At 46.5% G+C, this 21,785-nt stretch overlaps 1 protein-coding gene across 1 annotated transcript; it reads right to left on the reverse strand.

Moving 5' to 3' along the window:
- Positions 1 to 315: 315 nt before the first annotated feature.
- Positions 316 to 16,482, reverse strand: PPP1R2 (protein phosphatase 1 regulatory inhibitor subunit 2). Its single transcript, XM_075571125.1, has 6 exons — positions 16,168 to 16,482; positions 9,726 to 9,833; positions 4,025 to 4,108; positions 3,679 to 3,770; positions 3,072 to 3,233; positions 316 to 2,622 (listed from the first exon to the last, which is right to left on the reverse strand). The coding sequence occupies exons 1-6, from the start codon at positions 16,281 to 16,283 to the stop codon at positions 2,576 to 2,578; spliced, it is 609 nt and encodes a 202-aa protein (XP_075427240.1). The 5' UTR covers positions 16,284 to 16,482; the 3' UTR covers positions 316 to 2,575.
- Positions 16,483 to 21,785: the final 5,303 nt, after the last annotated feature.

Consider the following 21,785-nt stretch of genomic DNA (forward strand, 5'->3'; position numbering starts at 1 on the left):
TTTTCCTTTGAAACATCATCTAATGATATCACATGTTTTGTTTTTTGTTTGCCTTCCTCTGGATCAAAATACTGTAAATACAAATATAGAATAAGTTTCTGACGTCTAAATTTAGCATAGGTTGAACTTGATGGGCATATGTCTTTTTTCAACCTCATCTACTATGTAACTATGCAACTGATTATTAGATCCTTCTAGCTAAAAAAAAAATACATCTGGTGCAAAGTCAGTTCACCTGTGACCCCTTCTTACTATTTATTCGCATTGCATAGTAGCAGAATTGGCCAACATACCGATACGATAATATAACAATGATAAAGTCAACATTGACAATTTTTTATTATTGCAACACTTTCAGTCACCCACGGGAGCCATTGAAGGTTTCCGGCCATTAGTGACATGCAGTTTAAGACACAGTAACCTCATAGAAGACAGATCTGCCAATGTTACAGTGATCCTGGCTCCCATCTTTTACTGTCTACGCCTCCATGGCAACAGCAGCCTCCTCCCTCCCATAATCCATTCCCTAACTCCCACTCTGATGTTTAGTGATAGGCAGAAGGACGTATTATGGACTTTAAAATATAATTTATTTAAAAAAAAAAAAAAAAAAAACTTCAACCTTTACTTGTAATAAATGTTAAAACTAAAAAAATTCCAATTTATTTTAACATTATTTACAAAGTTAGTTGTTTTTCCCGTATAACAGATATGTACAGTAATAACATTACGACAGTAAATGTCTTAATATCGCGATTATTTTGTTGTTATTGCCCAACTCTACATTGTAAAGCCATTTCAGAAGCAAAGCTGCACATAAGCGCACAACCCTTCCCATCTTACCACCCTTCCCATCTGTGAAGCAAGTCTGTCTTACAGGACTCCAAGGAACTGAAAGGATTATGCCAATAATGGAAAACTGTACAAATGTAATCATAAGGTGTTCTCAAAGAAAATAAACACTTCAAAAAATAAATGCAGACAGCCAAAGCTTGCAAGATTCTCATAATGTAAACACATTTAAACTCCACACACATTTGTTCTATATCGTCTGTTCTGCAAACGTATGCATGTGTGCTTCATTTCATTTATTCCAGCATCTAGATGTTTTAATCAACAATTGTTTTCTATAAAGAGTAACAAATACTTGGCATTCTTATTAGACAGAACTGTTACAGTGCAGATAATATTTGTTGGACATATGGTTAAGTAATGAATCCACTACCAACACACAGTTAGCTGTTTTTATAGAGCAGTACACACGTGTTAATATCAGCTTCTGTGACTTACGCTGTGTATTCCTAAAACATCCATATTTATTTCAGTATATGGTATTTGTAGTTCGAAACAAAAACAAAAACAAAAAAAATGAACAGCATCGCAATCCATAAGGAACTTGATTTTTAAAGGATCATTGCGTTATTTTACCTTGTCTCTCCGTTGCCAGAAGGCTCTCTTCTGTCATTCTTTTATTCAAAAATATAGTTATCTAGGGGATTCAAGGTTTTGAAATAAAAGCATAATTCTGTGGCTGTAATGACTTTTCATGGCATTTTGTCTCCCTTAAAAAGGTCATGCAATTCCATAACTTAAAGTAGCAGAGAGCTTGCAAAGCCGAGCACAATGTACACTGCTGGAGTCACTCAAACACTTTGAGAAAAGAGTGAGATTTCCAGGAGCGCCTGATTTATGGGAGCAATGTGCAAACGTAGCACCTCTGCCTATAAAACAAGGCAAAACACTAAGGAAAAATACTTACACTGGTTTTGTCATGCAGGCTTCTGGGGACCTTAGCTGAGGTGCCACTAAACCTACCCTTTCCAAAAACACATGGGTAGGGGCTTTACAGCTTATACTTTTGATAGTACCAGAATATTTAGGTATATCTAGCATGAAATTATCCCAAAAAATATTTTGCAAACCTCTTGTTAAATGCAATATTGATAGCAATTAACACTCGTTAACACAGGAGGAAGAACTTACCGACTCAAAGCTAGTTAAAATAAAATCTATTTTTAACGAGACGGGAAGGGCTTTATGTTTCTGAGGGCCTTATTTAAAGATGGCTGCTCAGTAAAACCCTCGTGCAGTCGCATGCTGCTTCGGTTTGCAGATGCACTGCCATCCTTAGATAAGAGCCCAAAAGTTACACAACAAAATGTATGAATTACTTTTTTTTACGGTCCGATTGTATTCTGATCAATATTACACTGACAGAACATTTTGACGTGAAAAAGCATAATTTCAAAAACTATAACCAACAGGTTCTAAATTCAGAAACGCAATCAAAATTATCTTACGAATGGCAAAAATATTGCATTGAAATCTTGTGCATGTAAAACAACATTATCGTAAACAGCATACTTGTATTTATGGTCTGCTGCCATATATATGCCAGACACACCAATACATCAGTATGGTAATCAGAATGGGCTGATTAATTAGGGAGTCTGATGACGTAACATTGGCAATAAAGTAATATTATTTATATGCTCCTCAATTTAGTCCACAGATTTGCAAAACAGTGCATTGGTGAAGCAATAAATAGGCCTTGAGCAAGCGGTGCCATCTTCCTCTATACAATTTGTTCGCCGATCTGCAGCTGTCCACTGTCAGGATGAACTGTGTGGGGAAAAAAGAGCTATCAGCAAAATGATTCCAGTGTCATGGCTATACTTTTTAACATGACAATCCTTATAAGTCCTTGAAAATCTAACTATGTAAGTGCACCGGATGGGATTAACGCAGCAGTATTACTTGCTATGCACCTTTTCATACAGCAGGGCTCTTTAACTAGGTTTCCAAAGGAGCCAGGTCAAAACAACATTAGAAGTCCAAGGGCAATAAGAATATTGGAATATAAGTTTCATACATTTAAAGATTTACAAATGATTCAACGATAACATTTTACAAGCTTTCATAACATCTGCACAATCGATATCAAAAGAAAGATTTGGTGTTTCATTAAAAAGCAAAAAAGAAAGAAAAAAAAGTTACATTTGCACTTTCCCAGGAGCCTGGCAAGCAATGCAAAGGACAACGTTTCAGTGGTAAAAAGTTTATTTTCTAACCTTCTGTGTCTGTGATATCTTGCATCTCCTCATCTTCATCTTCGTCTTCATCCTCATCAACTTCTCCAGACAGTTCTTTTGCAATTAACTGCCTGGCCAGCTTGATATTCATCCCTTCATTATAATGATGTTTCCTTTTCATTTCAAACTCCTTTTTTTTCTCTGTGCAATAAATAAAACAAATAGTGCCTGGTATGGTGAGGCTGTATTTAGTCCCATGTTGGTAGGGTATGTACCAAACATTAATGTTGCAGGTTTTTGCAGCAGGTAGGTTGCATTCAAACACCCACATCATTGTTCACTTGTTAAACAAAGTGTTTGTCGAGTCTCTCAGAATCCATTTTTGCTTTGACATGCAGACAAAGTTACTGGTCACAGTCAATGACCACCACAGACCTCCCTCTTAACTCAAAGACTAGGTTCAAAATATATGCAACAAGGCAGGTCACAGAGTGCCATGTGGAGGAACATCAGTACTCATTGCAGAAAGTACCTGCCTGACCTAGAAACATATCATTAATTTTCAGCACAGAACAAAGTGTTACTTTACTTGATTAAAGCAAGAAGAGTAATCACACTATTTAAATTAAAAGGGACTTTCCAATACCTCTTTCCTCTGGTGTCAGATCTTCATCCTCATCATCGCTGCTCTCTTCTGGAACTAAGAATTTAGGATCCATGCCTTCTGCTGCTGCTAACCTGCGTATGTTGCAGCAGCGTTAACACAAGAGTTTGCCATATTGTAGAAAACAAGCTGTTACGGTGTTCTACCAAGGAGTCTACAGACTTTACAAATAGTGTTACGAATTAGGAGAAGAGCTTTATGACAGTACGAAAGATCATTTGTAAAGAATAGAATGCTACTAAATTAATATTAATAGAAAATTAAAATAAGGAATTAAAGATCTTTGCTTTCCATTTAAGAGGGGTATCCGTTAACTGACTCTCCTTACTTTTCAGCTAAGAGGTCTGCTGTAAGGGCTTCATTTGATTCTGAATCACTCATGGCTCCTTCATCGTCATCATCTCCAATCATTCTTAGAAAAATGAAAAAAAAAAAACCACCCATAAATCACAAAATCTCTGCACAGATAAAAGGAGGGGGTGGGGGGTGAGGTCAGTAAATTTTAAGCTAGAAAGTTCCTTTAAAAATCAACATCCTACTCTAACAAAATATATCCGTACATGCTATCTAAACAAAGCTCCTTCTCGTAACGCACAAATTCTTGTTGTTTCCAGCACTGTAAAGAAAACGGAGAAATAGCGGATGCAGAATTAATTTGGATTAGATCATTCACGAAAATAGAAAATTGTTACCTAATTTACCGTAATTATCTTTTTCTGGAGTTCATCCATGGCAGTGCTCACCAACGGGATAACTTCCACCCTCCAGCTGAGATAGAACAGCAAACTGTACCTGTGGGAGGACCATAAATAGGCCCCTCCTTTCCTCCCCAGGTAGTCAGTACAAAAGCTGAAATATATAACTAGAAACATTAATATCATATTAGACAGATACTCTTAGGAGGGAAGTGGTGAGCAAGGCCATGGATGAACTGCCCAGGAAAAAAAAATTACCGTAAGTTAGGCAACACTTTTCTATTTTCCTGGTTGTGCCCATGCAGTGGTCACCAATGGGACTTGCCAAAGCAGTACCGAAATAAAAAGGAAGTGGTCCCCAAAAAAACCGAAAAAAAACCCACTTCCCTTGAATATACTTTATTTAAATGACAATTGACTGCAGGACCTTCCTGCCAAATTATGCACATCCAAAGAATAGTACATAAACCCTGCTAATTCTGCGGAGGAAGCCTGCGCCTTCGCTGCCCAGGATGTGGCCATGGCTCTCGTAGAATGGGCCTTTACCCGCTCTGGTGCTGGAATCTTCAGAAGAGTATAGGTTTTCCCCGATAGCCGTTACAATCCAATGATTTATAGTAGAGTTTGTGGCAGCTTGCCCTTTCCTTTTTCCCTTTGAGAGTATGAACAGCCAGACTTCCTAAATCCCGTTGTTCTGGAAGGTAGAGATTTAAGCACCTCACTACATCTAATGAGTGTAGAATTCGTTCTGTGTCATTTGCAGGTTGAGAGGAAATTGAAGTTCGTATTTCGAAAAGCTGTAATCACATTAAGACGACCGTTGCTTGGTGGAAGAGAAGGAAAGGTCATTTTATTGATAAGGCTTCTAATTCACCAATCCTGCTTGCTGACCTCACTGCTATTAAATGGACTGTTTCTAACATTACGTGCATGTCTGGAGCTCCAAAAGGTGGCAAGTAAGGGGGAATCTGTTAGAACCCGAAATACTAAAAAGGTAAATCCCAAACAGGAACTGGATTCTTATATTGTGTTTCGATTCTCTTCAAAGCATGGGATTATCTACTTATAAGATCGATGACGGCAAAGTGTTTTCCTAGCAGTGTCAATAATGCGGACACCTTTACCTTCAGTGAGCTAGTGCTTAGTCCCAGCTCTAGACCTTCTTGCAAAAACTCCAGAACCGTGGGAATAGGTAGTTCCAAAAAGTTTACGTCTTGGCGTTCACACCACAGATGGAATCTCTGCCATATTTTATAGTATACTGTAGAAGTAGTGTTCTTTCTTGTCGTTATTAAGGTTTGTACCACCTTGTGTGCTAGCCCTCTTCATCTGAGCAGCTCCTGCTCAACATCCATGCCCCTGCATTGGGATGCGGTACATGACACTGGGATATGAGGTCCTGAAACACGAGCAGTTGCCACGGTTCATCTGCCAACAGTTGGCTTATCTGTGGGAACCAAGCACTGCCTGGCCAATTCAGGAGTGTTGCCCCCACCTCTGCTTTGTTCTGTCTGACTTTCTAGAGAACCTTTGGTAACAGAGGAATTGGTGGGAACACAAATGCGAGCCAGAATTTCCATGGAAAAGGAGATGGTATCTACCTTTGTAGCCTCCGAGTGAAACATTCTTGGGCAGAAACTTTGTAATTCCCTGTTTCCCGACATTGCCATGAGATTAGGTCTGGTCTCCCCCATATCGTGACTAGTTGATTGAAAGTCAAGCTCACTAGGGACCACTCTACTGGATCTATGGTCTTCCGACTGAGGAAGCCTGCCCATAGGTTCCTTTTTCCAGCCGAATGAATCACTGTAAGGTTTGTTAGATAACTTTTTGCCCAGGTGAGAAATCGGGAGTAATTCTTGTATGAGTATGGGGCACTTTGACTCCTTATGTAGGTCATCGTCGTACGGTTGTCTGACTGGACCTTTTAAGCTGCACCTTTGAAGTGCCATGAGAAGTGCCAGATAGCCTCCATTATCGCTCTTAATGCCAAAATATTTGCGGATGTTTCATGACTTCCGATAACCCAAGGCAAATGGTCAATCTCTGTCCCTAGCTGTGAACAACCACCTGTGCCACTTGTGTTGGATCCAAGTACGAGCAAGATTTGATCCTGTAGAGCAGAGATGTCAAACTCGCGCCGCATGTAGCCCACAAGGTGTTGCCATGCAAGCCGACAGGGGGGGATAGCTGGGACAGGACTCCCGTGCCCAGTGACTGCAGGGGTCCGGTGAGTGCCGGGCTGCATCCTCCCCTGCTGGTGCATGCCTGCCTCCTCCGCACCGAATGAAGGTGTGGAGGAGAGCAAGTGTGGAGCTATTGTGTGTTCACATGGGGAGAGAGGGGGAGGGACCGTTTCTTAAAAAAAAAAAAAAAAAAAAACATTCTAAGCCTGCTGTACCCATGCTTGGCCACCGAGATTTCTGCTGCTCTGCTAGCTCTCTCAAGGAACATTGCAGACCCTGAAACTTGACACCTCTGCTCTACCTCTCAGCATGCCTATATAAAACTTCCTCTTCCTGTCTGTCAGTGCCGGTTTATAATGATTCCTCAGCTTAGCTCCTGCTAAGTTCTTGTGTTTACTGATGTTGCTATTATCCTGTTCCAGTCTCCTCGTTGCCGACTGCTGCTTGTGACCTCGACCACACTATCTGCCACCTGCCTGCGACCTTTGCTTGTGATCCCGACCATGCTCCCTGCTGTTCCTGCCACTGGGACCCACTCCAGCCGGAGATCAACCCTTGACATTCTGCGTTTGACAGGCCTGATGTAAAGGACAAACGGCAAGTTTGTTTCCTGGCCGTCAGGATATTATAATCCTGTGTCTTCTGGGTATCATCTTGAACTCCAGACAATATTCCGTGCAGTCAACGTGGAGCACCCACGCAGGAATACATAATGGTTTGCACCCAAATGAACCCGAAATTTTTTGAGCAATTCTTCCTTCTACGTGGGATGTTCGAGCACTCATCTCTAATGTGAACTTCCCAGTCGCTCTATATAAAAAAGTGTCCACGTCCCCTTGGCCCACAAAATAGAGCTCTGGCCTCCGCACCAGGAGGCTGCTCTTGAGCAACCCCTTTTGGGCCTGTAGGCTGTCATACCTCAGCTGTTACCCAAACCTCAAGTATGAGGGCGATCAAATCTTCTTCTCCTTTCCTGTGGTAAAAACGGACTTACCTCCGGAGGCTCTCAATGATGGAATCTAACCTCCTGCTGTACAGATGTCCCTCGAAAGGAAATGAACACAGATTGTTCTTTGATGAATCTGCCTGCCTTGGCCGTAACCAAAGTGCTCTTCTGGCTGCGAGGGATAGTGTCATTGACCTTGCTGCTAGATTAACTGAATCCAGCCATGTTTCAGCTAAAAAGTCCACTATCGGCTACAGTTCCGAGAGTTCTCCAACTATCTGGGACCTTTTAACTTCTTTCTCCAGGGCTTCGTCCACATTAGCTATCCATAACTTCAACAGCTATAACGTCAGAGTCAACAGCGATGAAGGCCTGCAGGCTGTGCATGCTGCAGTAAAAGATATCTAAGGCGTTCTCCATCTGCCTGTCCATAGATTCCGGAAAGGGGGATGCATCGTCTACAGGCAGGGTTGTTCTTCTGGCAAACTTTGACCACCTTCGGGGGAAAATTCTGTACCCATTTGAGGAGAAATTCTTGAAAATGTTCTGGTCAAAGATGCATTTTTTTGTCCAGCTGGGACCACTCCACTTTAAAATCAGATCCTTCACCATGTCGTGAACCAGGAAGGTTCTTGGCTTTCGATGTAGGCTCCTAAATAGGCGATCCTCTGGTTCCAAAGGGGAAGGTTCATCCTCGATCTAGAAGATCTTTCTTACCGTTTTGAGAGTTGGGTCTAGAAGTTCGAGATCAAAGGTGGGCGATTCCTCTGCCGAAAAGTCATTTTCTGAGGTACCATCCCCAGCTTCATCCCGTTGAATTGTTCGTCCTCTGAATCCTCAGAAAAGGAGTCTTGCGGTGTTTCCAGGCTAGTTCATGATCTTTTCGTATTAATGCCCTGGGTTACCACATTCTTGATCCAAAAGATGAAATCCGACATCGGCTCAATTGGGTCCTTTGCCACATCTTTTAGGCAATCCTCACAAACTTTTTTTATTTTCCAATGCTGGGTTATCACAAGCAGTACAATGTCTTGTTTTCTTTGTGGCTTTTTTCAAAACACTCGGTTCTGTAGGTGCTCTGGCCACTGGATCCTCCTGTTGTAACCCTTGAGTACCGACATAATACAAATATCAGTAATTATAGCCCTCTTTTTATTAAAAATAAATTTAAAAAATCACAATAGTAACAACTCCTTTCTCCCTGGGGCATACTTTGGGATTTTAGTAACACTACTCAGCTTGCATTGATGATGCCAGTGTGTCTGTACACTTAGGTTGGTTTGTAGCAGTTACACTTCACTTTTCAGCACTTGAGCAGTCTTCTAAGTGCGTTCTGACCTCCATGCGTCTGTGATCCTTGTGCGAGATGCAGGGTAGCGACAGCGTCTCTCTGCTGAGAACTTTGAAATCCTGCTCTTTTTCCTTTGGTGACATCACCGCAACATTCCTCGCAAAAGCTCCCCTGCTGCTCTGTGCATCCACATGGTAGGGCGTCCATTAAGACTGGTGCGCACACTCCTGCATCAAGCCACTCTTACCATGTTTCTGGAGCTGCAAGCGGCTATTTGCAGCATGGCCCCCTGTCGGCCCAGAGGAACAGCAACTCCTTGGAGTGCAGATATCCGGGCTTTAGCGGGAGAAAAAGGCAGACACCTCTCATGGACCAACTACAAAGTAGTCAGGAAAGCCTCTTCTGCAATAGAGAAAAATACTAACAGCCGCCTCAGCTAAGATAGGACAGAAAAAAAAGATTACCTGGGGAGGAAAGGAGGGGCTATTTATGGTCCTCCCACAGGTAAGACTTTTCTGTCCTATCTCAGCTGGAGGGTGGCACTTAACCCATTGGGACAACTGCCATGGGGACAACCAGGAAATATTGTTTCCATTCCATTTCTATTAGTAAATGTACTTTCACACTTTCACACCAGTAAGCAGTACAATTTTTTTCAAATGTGCTTTGTGACATTTTTTTCATGAATGTTTTTGTGCTTACATTTTACCAGAATGTCCAAACATTTATGTATATAAAGAGTCATGTGATCTGAAAATTTACAATGTTTGGCAATTTTTTTTGCCATTTGTTTTCTCTCAACAAAAACAGGCAAATTTCACCTCTCGAGTAAGCAGTACTAAACAAACGAATATGCTGCTAATTATTTGGATTTGATCGGCAGCTAAGTCATAAAAATAAACGAGTTTTACCTGTGGTAGGGTGTGCTAGGTTCATCAATCTTCATTAATCCATAGTCTTTGTCAGTAGGGTGATAGGTAGCAAGGATGTTCATTTCATCCCACTTTTGGGACTTTTTACTAAAATAAAAGCATATTTAGTTTCCGATTAGTACAATTCCCTAGTTCTGTGAAAAGTTTTAATCTTTAACCTTTATTTTCAAATGCACTGAAGACATTTTCAACCCAAAGTATTACTTTTGTCTTTCAGTCATAGTAAAGTCTCAAGAATTAGGCATTTCTAGATGTACATTTCACAATAAAATAGAACACATATTGAAGGTATATCACCCAAGTCATTCTAAAAAAATATTTTAAAATAAGTATACTAAAAACCTGTCCCTTGACTGCAACAAGTGACTAACAAAAAAAAAAAATTATATAGAGAGGAGAGAAGGTTGAGAGTCATTTGTCAATAAATAATTTTTGGCATGTTGGGAAAATTAAATATATCCTCGTGTATTGATATGCTCAAGCGTTCCATAAATTCCAAGTGTGACGTCTGGCGCACGCTCAACACTGCACATCACCCAGTTAACACCATCCCAACTGTCAAGCATGGTGGTGGCAACATCATGTTATGGGGAAAGAAGACAGATGTCCGCGTTGACTCAAGCACAGATGTTAAACATGGAATAGATACAAAGAGGACAACAGTATATTAATAAATTGATATCCTAATGGACACTTCTACAGTAAGTTAAACTTGTACACTTATAGATGTAATTGATTTTCAATCTATAGATTCTTTTCCAGGTGAAGTTTCAGAGGTTACATCAATTAGATGAGGCTAGGTTTCTGCTTATTCAGGATACTTAACTTAATATAAACAAAAGAGAAAACATCATGGCACAATACATGTATCGCACTGGAGTGGCTTAGAGCAATATTGCACTCACAGACAGCACTGGGTAAATCAGCGTTTTTGGATAGCTTCCCTGCATGTGGGGGATGGACTTCCTCCTCTCGTGACGGTTCTGCTCACAATTCAGGCTCCACGGACTCCAATTAATTTGTGCCCATATACCTTTGCACGCAACCGCTTCGTCGGTAATCCCTGACGAATCGGTTGCGAAACGCGTTGGATTGGAACCTACAGGCCACCGGAGCACTCGTGACGTGTGGATTACCCTTCACCTAGACATCAGCTGATTGCCCTACGGGTATCCGCACACAGAGGCGAGTGTAACCCGGAAGACACCGCTGCTACTCAATCACCTCCTGACCATGCGCAAGATTAGAAAAAGAAAGGAGCTGTGTGAATCCCCGTTTAAGAACTTGAGGAGGTGGGCACAGCAGGCGTGCCAAGGTATATGGGGACAAATTAATTTGACTCCGTGGAGCCTGAATTGTGAGCAGAACCGACACGAGAGGAGGAAATCCATCACCACATGCAGGGAAGCTATCCAAAAACACTGATTTACCCAGTGCTGTCTGTGAGTGCAATATTGCTCTAAGCCACTCCAGTGTAATACATGTATTGTGCCATGATGTTTTCTCTTTTGTTTACATTAAGTTAAGTATCCTGAATAAGCAGAAACCTAGCCTCATCTAATTGATGTAACCTCTGAAACTTCACCTGGAAAAGAATCTATAGATTAAAAAAATCAATTAAAATCTGTACATGTACAAGCAAGTTTAACTTACTGTAGACGTGTCCATTAGGATAGCAATTTATTAATATACTGTTCTTTCTGTATCTATTCCATGTTTAACATCTGTGCTCGAGTCAACGCGTCGGAGGACATCTTTTCTTATTTGCTCAATTTTGTGGAGGGACGTGGAACTCTCTCCTGGACTCTAGGAGCTGGACTTAAGTATACCTATATTGGACTCTTGATTACCTCGTCAATATAATTTTATTTATTGTATTTAATTTATTGCACATATGTTTAATTAAGTATCCCTAGTGTAGTAGTTCGCGCTACTTCCCTTCTCTTTGTTGCATGTTATGGGGATGCTTCTCTTCAGCAGGGACTGGGAAGCTTGTCAGGATAGAGGGGAGAATGGATGGTGAAAGGTACTGGCAAATCCTTGAGGAAAATTTGTTTGAGTCAGCTAAGACTCTGAAACTGGGGAGGAAATTCACATGTCAGAAGGACAATGACCCGAAGCAGAAAGCCAAAGCCACACTGCAGTGGTTGAACAAGAAGAGAATTAATGTTTTTGAGTGGCCCAGTCAAAGCCCTAGCTTGAATCCAATCGAACGCTTATGGTGAGACAAATATTGCAGTCCATCGACAATCCCAAACAAACTTATCAGAACTGGATCAAGCATCCTGTGAAAAATGGGTAAAGATGTCACCATCCTACTGTGCAAAGCTAGTAGAGACCGGTCCAAAAAGACTCAGCAGTAATTATTGCAAAAAAAGTGCTTCCAACAAGTACTGACTTAAGGGGCTAAATAATTATACAACCAGTATTTTAACGATTTTTTTTTGCTGACCTTTAACCTCCTCCTCATACAGTATAACAGTGCTCAGGTTAACCACTACACCTCTATAACTTTGAGAAAAACAAAAGTTAGTTTGAAAAAAAAAAATGCGCCTACTGTACATTATTTGAAATTCAACAACTTGTAACATTATTGGTAGCAGATGAATACTTCTGCAAGCCACTCTATGAACACACACCATGTAATGATGAAACTGAATGCCTACAGTCATATTAGAATCTTGTGTGATTATAATGCACTCCGGGACCAGCAGTAAAATATATTTACGTGGCATAAATTAGGACCTAAATTATAAACCAACACCAGTCACAGTGACAACAATACATGAATGGAAGCCAGTGACTTCACATTTATTTAGCACCAATAAATCCTGAAATCAGTCACAGGTTAATTCCTCCCACATCCTGGAACACCTATGTTTTTTCCTTTTCTTTCTATCCAGGAAAAAAAATTTTTAAACAGATATAATAAGATCACATGCTACACTGAATAATTATTCTAAAGTTTAGGAGAATATGTCTGACCAAACAATTCAGTGATTCATGGTCAACTTATTTGCATTCAAGATTTTTATTCAAATTAATACAATTTTTTTTTGCATTATTACAGTTAATCTTATTTAACGTTCAGCTGTTCTGAAATTATAATACTATAAAAACCCATGCACTCAGCAGTGATTTCATGCAGAACTGGCGATGCATATTCCTCATCTAGGAATATGCATCACATTTTACAGTTAAACAAAATAGTATTTAAGTATGGGTCGCTAGAAAGATGTGTCACATCTACAATTTAGGTAGTGAGATTTATGAGGTGATATGATGTAACAGTCGATACTCACTGAATATCAAACACATCTCCTGAATGAAGCATCGAACTAGAAAATAAAAAACGTTTTGGTATGGGGCCAGAAGAGATGTCTTAAATCAAGAAAATTAAATTAAGTACAAAATAAAATGCAAAAAAAGGTCAGTGAGCACAGACAGGTGTTTGAAGGCAACGATCACCTGGATTTAATTTGTTCAATTTGGTTGTAAATTGGACCGAACCTTTAACAGAGAATTCAGTTACCAACGTTAATTACATGTGTAAAGAACCTATAAAGAAATAAATGTATAAAAAGATAGTGCAGTTACTAAGAAGGCCCTAATAAGTCAGACTGTGAGTCATGTTTACCTACTCAATGCTAGGACAGGCACAGTTCATTTTTACCAAGAGCAACACCCATTTACCCCAAACAATGTCTTTGCCAATTAGATAATGAATGCAGGGGAAGTGACTTTATTTATGGAGAACCCAGGGCCTCTATCCAGAATCGCAGTTTGCTCTAAAGAAGCCTTATTTGAAAAAAAAAAAAAAAACAACAACACCCTAGAGTAGCATGAAAGCGACGCTGCAACAATATGGCGCAGGAAGGCGGTGGCCAAAACAAGTATAACAGTGGAGATGTCTGGAGCCAAGCACCAATAACTAAGTGTCATCAAGGGGTTAATAACATTACGCATTACTATTTTCTTAAATAAGTACCAAAAAAAAAAAAAGTTAAAGATTGCTGTTAACCTGCAACTTCCCAACAGCCAAGACATTTTGTAGAGCATGACATTAAAAAGAAGTCTGCTAAACGTTAAACAAAGGCTGGCTGCTGAATTCAAAAGAGCCTGAACAGACAGTCAGAAACCAATGCCTGTTTATGGTGCTGAAATACTAGCAGCCAAGATCAGTCACAAATCCATGCAGGTGCGGCATTAGAACAAAAGAGGAGGAGTACCGGATCATGGGTGCAACCAGCCAAACATCAAGGGTGAGAGTGCCAAGCCAACAGACAATAGTGGATGTGTTAGAAAGGAACAGTGTGGTAAGTGTTCAAGGTCTTGTATGTGTGGGGTTGAATCTCGGTGGCTGAAAGTTTACGAATAGATTCTGGGGAGGAAGTGTTCAAAGTTTCTACATGGGGAACTAAAGTGCAGGTGACACGTGGTATAGGCAGTGCCAGGGGTACTGAACACAGGAAAACATAACATGTGAGAATGAGATGAAAGACGAATTAAAAACACATGTGCATCGGATGTAGAAGATGTCCATGGTAGTTGGCGATGAAATCCCAAATGACGATGAAAGGTGGAGATAATGAGATGAGGGCTGCACAAGTGTGTTCATGTTTAGATTTAAGATACCCATGGGCTCAGAGTAGAACAGTGGTGTGATAGGTACCCACAGAAATTTTAAGTGCCTGTAAGTATGTGTGTTGGGTGTGAGGTGTCTGAGTGTTTGGGGAAGGGTGTAATAAGGTGTTTGTAGGGAGTAGGAAATGCATGTGGGTATGTGTGTGGATTGGCGATGCCCATGGGATAAGAGAAACACAGTAGTACCAATAGAAATGGAAGGTGGCAGTGGGCATGTGTTTGTGTGTGTAGAATAGTTGCAGACTCACATAGCAATGACAGGTGCCCCGTGGTATGAAGAGGGTGCAAGGTGCTCATGGGTGTTTGTAGGGGATGGGAGATTCTGAAGGGTGTGTGTGTGGATTGGAGGTGCCCAGAGGATATGAGCAGCACATACGTGATATGGATGTGTAGTGCTGCAAGTTACCCATGTCGTGCGAGGTGCCCCGTCGGTATTTGAGAAGAGTTTTCATGAGTATACGTGGGAGATACCTATATGAATGTAAGGTTTGCTCGTGTCTATGTATGGGTAACATGGATGGTGCCCAAATATTATAAGAATGTACAGTGGGTGTGTTTGGAGCTGGGTGGAGCATGCGAGCATGTATTTGAAGTGTAGAAGTTGATCATGGGTATTTAAATACATTTTCCAAAGGGCCAGATAAACAAATTACACGTAGAAGGGCCACAAGTGTTCACCAACACAAGAGAAAGTACTAGGCACTCTGAGGACTTTTAATAAAGGTTTCTGTGGGAAATTAAGTTATCAAGACAATCAGTGAAGACAGTTAACATTAAATACCTCCTGATGAAACAGCCACAAACTGCTGTTTGGTTGTTTAGCACCCACAGTAAAGATTAGAAGTGCAGAGTGAGAAATAAAAAGGCTGCATAGTCCCATCAAGTAAGATTTGTAATACTGTATATATTTTACTGTGGTTACAAAGCAATCAACCAGCTGATCACGTTTGTTTCATCAAGCCTGCGCCACGGAGAGTATTTAAGTTTGACTGTCTTGATAAAAAGTATACATATTCATTCTTTCTTGTGTAAGTTTATTTCAATGTTTTTGAACATTTACATAACCCTACAAGAGAGAGGATGGAGTGCCTGCCTTTTTCTTCCCAGTCTGCCCCTGATAACCGCAGCTGCTCAGTGTCTGCTCCCTGGGTGTTTGCTCCCCTGGGTGCAGGCTCCCCTGGCTGCCTGCTCCCCTGGCTGCCTGCTCCCCTGGCTGCCTGCTCCCTGGGTGCTCGGTGCCTGCTCCCTGGGTGCTCGGTGCCTGCTCCCTGGGTGCTCGGTGCCTGCTCCCCTGGGTGTTCGGTGCCTGCTCCCCTGGCTGCCAGCTCCCCTGGGTGCTCGGTGCCTGCTCCCTGGCTGCTCGGTGCCTGCTCCCCTGGCTGCCTGCTGCCTGCTCCCTGGCTGCCTGCTCCCCTGGGTGCTCGGTGCCTGCTCCCCTGGCTGCCTGCTGCCTGCTCCCCTGGGTGCTCGGTGCCTGCTCCCTGGCTGCTCGGTGCCTGCTCCCCTGGCTGCTCGGTGCCTGCTCCCCTGGCTGCTCGCTGCCTGCTCCCCTGGCTGCTCGCTGCCTGCTCCCCTGGCTGCTCGCTGCCTGCTCCCCTGGCTGCTCGCTGCCTGCTCCCCTGGCTGCCTGCTCCCTGGGTGCTCGGTACCTGCTCCCTGGCTGCTCGGTGCCTGCTCCCCTGGCTGCCTGCTCCCTGGCTGCGTTGCCCCCGGTGGGTCTGTGTGGCCGTGTACGGTGCCAGGCCCAGGCACTCCCGGTCCAGCCTCCCCCTCTCACCTCTGCTCATCGTCACAGGCCGGCTCCAGGTCCGCGTTGCTAATCACACACAGCCCGGCATCCAAGCTCTTGTTCTTCAGGATCCCTTTGATAGGCCTGTGTGTGTGCGCCGCCATGTTCCCGCTGTCACCGCGCGCACAGCCCTCCGCTCCTGTCACCACTCTCGCGGGAACAATCCGCTGCGTCACACCATCAGCGGCTATCTACGCGTCACTTCCGGCAGGCCATGTTCACGCATCACTTCCGGCAGGGCATCATCACTTCCGGCAGAGCAAGTAGGTAGTGAGACGCATTGGGTGAGGCTGCGGTCCCAGTGTGCGCACGGCGCGGCGTGCACTGTGCGTGTGAGCACCGCCCCTCAATGGGTCTGGGCCCAGTACGCACCGTCGCGCAGAAGGTGCAGCCGCGCCGTGCTGCAGGGTTTTTCCCAACTCAATCAAATTGAGTTTACTCCTAGCGACGGAGGCGTGGCCACGCCCCCACCGGCGGTTCACCCAATGAGGGCGAACCAGCCGCGTGACGTAATGGCCACGCCCCCGCAAATCCGCGACCACGCCCCTCCCGTCGCAAGCTCCCCTCTCCCTGTCAGACCGCAGCAATAGTGAGTTGCGCTCACGCGGCCGCCCGCGCCACCGGGCGCAGCGGGTCCCAGCCCTTGGGCCTCGATCAGGGTGCCAGAGGCATATCGCGGTCTGTGTCTGTCAGCGCCCCGCCTGTCTGTAGTGCTGGCGCGAGGGAGCGGGGCCTTAGCCTAAGGCCCAGGCCATGGTTAGTGCTTGCTTGCTTTAGGCTAAGGCCCCGGTCACGGCGCTCTAATGCGCGCCCGTGCTTTTGGCTGCACGTTCCGGCGATTCCCCGGTCTGCAGCTCACTGCAGGAGCAGAGACCGGGGGGGGGGCGCGGCCATGACGTCACCCGGCAGGTTCGCCCTCATTGGCTGAACCGCCGGGGGCGTGCCTAGCCGCTTGACGCGAGTTTGAATTGAGAGCAGGAGTAGCTCTCGCGCGAGCGCTGCGGCCCCCCCCTCGCAGCGGGCCCGGCGCCATTGCGGGGAGGGCTCTCGTGAGCGCAGCGGACGCTGTAGCAGGCAGCGGGGGCAAGGCCTAAGCGTGCTCTCGCTTGCTGATGCTTGCCACTGAGCCCCTACAGCCGCAATTAAAGCGGCTTTAGTAGGGGCTCGCGCATGCTTTCCGTTGCTTGCTGAGGCGCGCTTGAACAGATCTGACAGTGAAATTTTAAATTCACACGCTGACTCCACTCACGTGACGCCTCAGCAACCAATGAAAGGACAAGCAGGGAAATGTGAATGTGGTACTTTTGTCTGGCGCCAGCTGAGTGAGTGAGTGTGTGTGTGTGTGTGTGTGTGTGTTGATGCGCGGTGCTGTCAGCCTGCGGAAGATGGAGGGAGCTTGTGCCGCCAGTGGGGGGGAGCGGGTGATGTGCCCCCAGTGGGGGGGAGCGGGTGATGTGCCCCCTTCTGCCCGATTCCTGTGGCTGTCAGCCCGTGCGGGAGATGGAGGGGGCTTGCGCCGCAGGGGGGGGGGAGCGGGTGAGGAAGGGGTTGTGTCCCGGAGCAGTGGTGGCAGCAAGGTGGTGTGTGTGATTATTTATATATATATATATATATATATATATATATGTATGTATATATATATATATATATGTGTGTGTGTGTGTGTGTGTATGTATATATGTGTGCGTGTGTGTGTGTATGTGTGTGTGTACCAGTGTGTATGTGTCTGTGTGGTGTGTGATGGGTGTGCGTGTGTGTGCGCGAATATATTTATCAAAGTTGCACAATGTTAATAAATAATTTATTCTCACATGTCTTTTTTTTAAATTTTTATTTTTAAAATATTATATAATATACACACATATATATACACACACAGGTTCCCCAGTGACACACAAACACACAGACCACTTCAAAGTGACACACACACACACTGACGGCTACCAAGTGACACACACACAGTGATACCCGCCTCCCAAGCGCTTGCTGTCTCCTCTGCCAGGACAGCAAAAAGCTCCTGGTAGAGCGAGCGGCAGCAAGCAAGAGCGAGCAGCAGCACCTAAGCGCTTACTATGTCCGAGGCCTAAGGCCTTGTTCAGGGTGCAGGCTTCGGAGGGAGGGCGTGCTGCCGTGCGAGCTGCCGTGGGACACAAAGTATTCAAATTGAATACTGGTTGTCAGGGTAGCAGCTGCCCTGTCTCCGAAGCCCGGAGTTGACGCTGGCTACAGTTTCAATAAACAAAAAATCGTTTTTTGAAGCAGCAGCAGCAGCAGCAGCGTCACTGGGACCTCGGCAGCCAATGAAATCATTCTTGAGAATGATTTCATGACTGCAGCTTGGATCCCTAAGCTGCCGTCTGTAGCCCCGCCCCCTCCTCAACTCCTGAAACAGTCTGCTGGGGATGAACACACATCGCCCAGCAGACTGCCGCCCTCCCGCCCTCCCTCCAACACCTGCCTCTGGCACCCTGAACGAGGCGTAAGGCCCCGCTCCCTCAGTCTGCGCGCCCGCACTGCAGACAGGCGGGGTGCTGACAGACACAGACCGCGATATGCGGTCTGTAGGGAGCTGGGGCTGGAGTGGGACGGAGGGGGGCTGGAGTGGGAGGGAGGGGGGTGTGTTTAAGCCCATGAGGTGCCGACCTGAACACTTCCTCAATCACCCGACAGCTGAGAACAGAGAGAAGAAGATGCATAATCACCCATATATGTTGGTTAAAATACCCGGCATTCAAAGCAATGCGGTTTAAGCAGAGAGACCCGCGGTTTAAGCAGAGGGACCCAAGGACCCGCTACCCCCCCCCCCCCTCCACACGCTGACACTCAGACAGACACACACACGCGCGCTGCTTTCCCTCCACACTCTCCTCCCCGCTCCCTGAAGCCTCCCCTCCTCCCGAAGCCTCCCCTCCTCATTGGCTCACAGCCACACCACGTGATGCGTCGAAGCTAGGGATCACAATTCTCTTGAATCCCCTAGCGGCTGACGCGTCACAGCGTGTAGCGAGCTGTGCAGCCAGGGGGGACCGGGACTGGCTCGGGAGGATTCCCCTGTTGGTGGGGAACTCTCGTGTGGCCGCCGGGCGCAGCGGGTCCCAGGCCTTAGACTGCAGATCGTGGTTAGAGTTGTGCACGCGCCGCACCCCCCCCCCCCCGCCGGGCGCGCATGTCACAGACATTACTGGGACCGCAGCCTGAGAGCGCTGCACTGCGATCTGCGGTCTGGGGGAGAGGGAGCGGTTGCGACAGGAGGGGGCGTGGCCATGACCTCACGCGGCTGGTTCGTCCTCATTGGCTGAACCGCCAGCGGGGGCGTGGCCACTCCGTCGCGGGGGCGTGCGCTGTGCTATCAAGCCCCTCCCCCCCAGTCCGGCCGGTCCCAGTCCCTACCTTGTCGCGCACCTTTTCCCAGAGGTGCGCGACAGGTTTTCAGGGAGGCAGGAGAATTTGACCTCGACATCTCGCCCCCGCCGGCGGTTCAGCCAATAAGGGCGAGACGTCATGACCACGCCCCTGCAAACCCACAGCCACGCCCCCTCCCGTCGCAAACCTTCCCTCCCCCCAGATCGCGGTGTAGTGCTGTGCACGCGACACCCCCCTCCCCCCCACCCCCGCCGGGCGCGCGTGCCACAGTGAAGACTGGGGACTCAGCCTAACTGCTACCGTGCGTTGTGCGTATAAGCAACGCCACTCAATCGGGCTGGGCCTTGTAACCGCTGAAGGTGCAGGTACACTGTACTGCCAGGTTTTTTGATCTCAATGAAATTGAGTTTAGGCTTAGGCTAAGGCCCCGCTCCCTCAGGCAGCGCGCCCGCACTGCAGACAGGCGGGGCGCTGACAGACACAGACCGCGATATGCGGTCTGTAGGGAGCCGGAGGGGGCGGGAGTGGGAGGGAGGGGGCGGGCTCTGATCGTGGTGCCGTCCACCCCCCCACACATACATATACACACACACATACATACACACACACACTCACACACTTTAATAACCCACCTAGCTCCTTCCCTCCCCTCCTCCATTGGCTGACTCGGGTACCACGTGTCGCGTCAGCCCCGAAAATCACAAGGACCTTGCAGCATCGGCCGGCTGACGCGTCACAGTACGTAGTCAGCCCTGCCGGAAGGAGGCAGCGGGGGCAGGGACCACTCGGACAATGGTCTGGTGGCCCACGGCCGCGCGCGCCGCCGGCCGCAGCGGGTTCGCGGCCTTAGGCCTCGGTCCCGCTGCGCTCGTTGGCGCGGGCGGCAATGTAGCGAGTTCCCCACCAGCAGGGGAATCCTCGCGAGCCGGTCCCGGTCCCCACTGGCTGCACAGCTGACTACACACTGTGGCGCGTCAGCCGCTGGAGACACCAGAGAATGGTGTTTCCTAGCGTTGACGCGTGACGTGTGTGGCTGTGAGCCAATGGGGAGGGGAGGCTTCGGGAGGAGGAGAGGCTTCGGAGAGCGGGGAGGAGTGTGGAGTGAAAGCAGGTGAGTGCCTGTCTGTGTGTGTGTCTGAGTGCGTGCCTGTCTGTGTGTGTATGTGTGTGCCTGCCTCTGTCTGTGTGTGTGTGTGTGTGTGTGTATGAGTGCGTGAGTGCCTGCCTGTGTGTGCGCGCGTGTGTGTGTATGAGTGCGTGAGTGCCTGCCTGTGTGTGTGTGTGCGCGTGTGTGTGTGTGTGTATGAATGAGTGCCTGCGTGTGTGTGTTTAAACTTACTTTACAGCTCCAGCCCGAGTCCGTGGAGGGAGGGGGGGGGAGAGTAGCGGGCTTAGGCTAAGGCCCCGCTCCCTCAGTCAGCGCACCCGCACTGCAGACAGGCGGTGCGCTGACAGACACAGACCGCGATATGCGGTCTGTAGGGAGCCGGGAGGGGTGGGAGTGGGAGGGAGGGGTGGGAGTGGGATGGAGGGGGGTGGAATCTGATCGTGGTGCCGTCCACCCCCCCACACACATACACATACACACTCACACACTTTAACCCGCAGCTCCTTCCCTGCTCCCCGCCCAAGGCGCCTCCCATCTAGCTCCTCCCCTCCCCATTGGGTGACTCGTGTACCATGTGACGCGTCAGCGCCGAAAATCACTAGATTCTTGCATCATCGGCCGGCTGACGCGTCACAGTACGTAGTCAGCCCTGCCGGAAGGAGGCAGCGGGGGCAGGGACCATTCGGGCAAAGGTCTGGTGGTTCGCGGCCGCGCGCCCCGCCGGCCGCAGCAGGTTCGCAGCCTTAGAACTGACGGAGACGTGGCCACGCCCCGACCGGCGGTTCACCCAATTGTATTGTATTGTATGTCTTTATTTATATAGCGCCATTAATGTAAATAGCGCTTCACAGCAGTAATACACGTGGTAATCAAATAAATAACAGATAATATAAATAACAGATCATGGGAATAAGTGCTTCAGACATAAAAGTAACATTAATGAAGAGGAGTCCCTGCCCCGAGGAGCTTACAGTCTAATTGGTAGGTAGGGAGAACGTACATAGACAGGAGGAGGGAGTTCTGGTAAGTGCGTCTGCAGGGGGCCAAGCTTTATGTATCATGTGTTCAGAATATCCACAGTGCTATTCATATGCTTCTTTAAGCAAGTGTGTCTTAAGGTGGGTTTTAAAGGTGG

Source organism: Ascaphus truei, chromosome 14 (assembly GCF_040206685.1).
Source record: "Ascaphus truei isolate aAscTru1 chromosome 14, aAscTru1.hap1, whole genome shotgun sequence".
In the NCBI taxonomy this organism is placed as follows: domain Eukaryota; kingdom Metazoa; phylum Chordata; class Amphibia; order Anura; family Ascaphidae; genus Ascaphus; species Ascaphus truei.